The sequence below is a fragment of the Crassostrea angulata genome, chromosome 5 (genome assembly GCF_025612915.1).
Source record: "Crassostrea angulata isolate pt1a10 chromosome 5, ASM2561291v2, whole genome shotgun sequence".
NCBI classification, from domain to species: Eukaryota; Metazoa; Mollusca; class Bivalvia; order Ostreida; family Ostreidae; genus Magallana; species Magallana angulata.
Genome location: NC_069115.1, coordinates 39,925,611 through 39,929,142, shown reverse-complemented (window position 1 = coordinate 39,929,142; position 3,532 = coordinate 39,925,611). Strand labels below are relative to the sequence as shown.

General features: G+C 30.4%; 1 protein-coding gene across 1 annotated transcript; it reads right to left on the bottom strand.

Moving 5' to 3' along the window:
• On the bottom strand, nucleotides 1–3,532 carry LOC128185833 (uncharacterized). Its single transcript, XM_052855505.1, has 6 exons — nucleotides 3,435–3,532; nucleotides 3,292–3,345; nucleotides 2,438–2,565; nucleotides 2,117–2,269; nucleotides 1,126–1,172; nucleotides 1–89 (listed from the first exon to the last, which is right to left on the bottom strand). Exons 2-6 carry the CDS (start codon nucleotides 3,339–3,341, stop codon nucleotides 42–44), a joined length of 426 nt encoding a protein of 141 aa, XP_052711465.1. The 5' UTR covers nucleotides 3,342–3,345; nucleotides 3,435–3,532; the 3' UTR covers nucleotides 1–41.

Sequence of the window (3,532 nt, the reverse complement as noted above, 5' to 3'; positions counted from 1 at the left end):
AATAATTCATCGTTTATTTAGTGTACAGGTTTACAGGATCCCTAACGTCCATTATGTCCGTGCTGCTGCTGTAGAATATGATGAATCATCTACAAGAAAAGTAAAGAAGAGAAAGTTACACTTCTTTCAAACCAAATCTATACTATGTTCGAAGTACTTAAACAATTATTTCTAGGTTTTTATTAACACCAACTGTACCTATTTTTAAATTTAAAAAAAAATGAAATGAAATTTACCAAGAGAGAGTGTTTCATATATGCGTTAATTAGGAAAATTTAAGAGGAATAAAGAAAATTCTGAAGGAGGTTATTTGTCTTGTTTGTAGAAAATCGGAACTATTTGAGACACATTGTTTTCTATCATTCCGGACGGATTCTTTCATTTTAAACTTTATGCATACACATATTTTTTAATATATTTATTTTAGGCGATGTAATTTAACGCTAGGTTAAGACAGACACATTTCAAAGTTAAAATCATACGATTTCTTTAGATTTGTTATTCAATGTTTAGTGGACACAACATTTGCAGAATGTATCAAGTAGTTTAAACATAAACATTCTCAAAATATGCACAATGTTTACACATACATAAACAAGAGACCTATTGGCCACATTGCTCACCTGAACAACAATAGTCATACTTTATGGTATCAAACACAAAATATATGGACGAGTAAGTAAAGTAAATCTTGTTAAAAAGATTTTGAACAAACTTGAATCTACATTATCTGGGGATGCTTTGACATAAGTGTCAGCTTTTCTGGTGAAATGATTTTAAAGAATATTTTAAAATATTTTTCTCAGTTATTCATATGTAAATATTCAAACCCATCAACTCCCCTTCAGTGAGGCCCCACTTTATCCCTGGTGATTATGAATTTGATAATTTTTAATCTACACTACCTGAGGATGATTCTACACAAGCTTCAGCTTTACTGGACAAATGTTTTCTCTTTTTATTCCTACATGTATTTAAAAATTCAAACTCCAATCGTGGTCCCACCTACCCTCGGGATTATAATTTAAACAAATCTCATTCTACACATAATTCGATATGTTTCAATCAAATCAAGCAACGTTATATATTTTCAAATGAATATTAGTTAGTTACTAGATTACTTACATTGGTGTAGAAGTGATCATAATCATGTCTTGTCACTACGTTGTCCCCTGTTAAATATCAGACAAAATATTTTCAAATTCTAATAGATCATATTAGATGATACAAATGTGTTTTAATAAGCCGTACACAATTTGACAAAAAGGATCTCATGACAAATGACAGAAATTATGCTCTTTTTACTTAGTACTAGATTGATGTTTGATTTCTGATTAACTCGGTACGTACCAGGAAATAATATTACCATCATTTATATTATTCTCTAATTCAAATTCAATCAAAGGACACGTGTAGTTTCGGGTAATAATGTCCAGTGGTATCAATTTGAATACTGTAGACCAAAAATTACTGATACTTTATAACTAATCTTTAAAAAGTAGTTAAGTTAAACTGCGAATCGGTTATCATTTTGGAAAATATGTATTGACCGAGATACAACATTCTTTCTGAAAAGTTCATTTTAAGAGGGTTCGATGGTAGTGGCCAATTTCGGACTATATTAGTCTCCTTTAGAAGAGAGCTCTTAATGAAAATATAAGAAAATACCAAAATTTAAAAGGTAAAACATATGGATGTTTTCTTTACTAAATAATAGTTTATAGCTTAACAGTTCATATCTTTTAAATCATATCTTAAAGATTGAGATAGATCTGATGGTGAATTTGGTGACCATCTAGCCTCCTTAAAATGAATTTTAAATAACTCAATTCTTAAAAATTTAGTATGTTTCAAACAAAGGACATTTTTGTTACTAGATTTACAAGTAGGCAAAGGCAAAGAAATGGTTCCAAAAAGTAGTTTCAAAGATTAAATGCATATTTGTTGGAAAGGAACAGTTGTATGTATAGATATTAACCAATGAATTGTATACTAGTAGTTAAAAGCCTTGAGTAAAGTTTTGCATCATCATTTGGCTCACTGAATCTTAAACATTACCTAACGTTAGCAAAAAAAAAAAAGAAGCATGAAATGTACAAGCTATCTATTGACTAACCATTGTGGTCCATTGCTCTGAATGGAGTGTCAACATATTCTGTTTTCTGAAGGACTCCATCTTTGTTTGTATCATAGTGGTTGAAGATGTCTCGCTGAATTGGGTCAGAGTTTGTAACATTGATGTATTCCTCAAATGAAAGCACGCCATCGTCTGCAGTGTACGTATTTATTCGAAGAAATAAACATTAATCTGATCAAGCAAAAAACTCACTTAAATTGAAAATTAAATAAACAATGTGGGGAATAAAACTTGTTTTAAGCTTCTCATATTTTCATATATTGCACGGTTCTTAGATTTAAAATGATAAAATTCTATTACCATTAGTGTCCATATAATCGAATCCCATGCTAAGCTCCTGATATTGTAAGTGTCCGTCCTTGGGGTTGAAATCAATCAAATCAAAAGTCTTATCCACAGCTAAAGCAATGTCATGATGATGACTTTGACTGAAAAAATATCAATCTTCGGTTTGGAGTGTCCGTTACTGTACCAAGTAGGCCAAAACATTAAGATGTGAAAAAAAAAACCTCAACTCTACCAAGCTTCATCAGAAATTAAAAAAAAAAAGAATCAAAATGTGTCTATTAAAAGTTCCTTCAATTAGTCAATGTGGTTATAAAAATGTGTGTAAATTTGATCGAAAAAATTAAGTTATATTATGCGTTGTGCATATGCCGTGGTTTAAAAGTTATCGCCAAATATTATTATGTAAATTATTATGAGTTGCGCGTATACTGTAGTTCATATGGTTTAAAAGTGATCATCAAAACATGGAATGTTCGCATACATATTGCATTACGCGTTGTGTACATGTATATATACTGTGGTTTAAAAGTTATCACCAACTTGAAATATTCGTATACATATGTACATATTATGTTATGCGTTGTGCATATACTGTGGTTTAAAAGTTATTACCAAAACTTTCATACAGACATAAACATTATGCTTTGAATTATCATTCCTGTGAGTAAACTATTTGAAAAAAAGAAATTTCTAATTATACATATATGTATAAATCTAAGCAATTTCAAATAGTACATTTTGGGCTCTTATATCATACATTTAATTAAAACTTGTATGGTTACTACATGTATGCTTCTTCTGTAATTTTCTGTTTGGAAAGGATCAATCAATGTTGTTTTACAGTACTGTTAGGTAAAACTACTTACGAAAGCACTATGGAGATAAAACTGGCAAACGCTACAGCATGTAACTGCATCCTGCTGAAAATTGAGCGAGAAAGAAGAAGAGATTATGTTTAATAGGTTACTTTCAATGCATTGGCAAACTGAATTTTTTCATAAACTGTTACCTGTTTTACGTGGTATGGTAAGATTGTGTGAACAACCGTTATTTATTGGAAACAGATAAGAGTTGTGTTATATCTAGGCGAATAATGGGCACAATGAA

What these genes read in the sequence shown, in the direction of transcription:
- LOC128185833 (XM_052855505.1), bottom strand. Translation starts at nt 3,341, where the DNA reads ATGCAGTTACATGCTGTAGCGTTTGCCAGTTTTATCTCCATAGTGCTT. An exon ending in TTTATCTCCATAGTGCTTTC is followed by an intron (nt 2,566 to 3,291) that starts GTAAGTAGTTTT and finishes ATATTTTTTCAG; the next exon opens with TCAAAGTCATCATCATGACA. An exon ending in CGATTATATGGACACTAATG is followed by an intron (nt 2,270 to 2,437) that starts GTAATAGAATTT and finishes CGTACACTGCAG; the next exon opens with ACGATGGCGTGCTTTCATTT.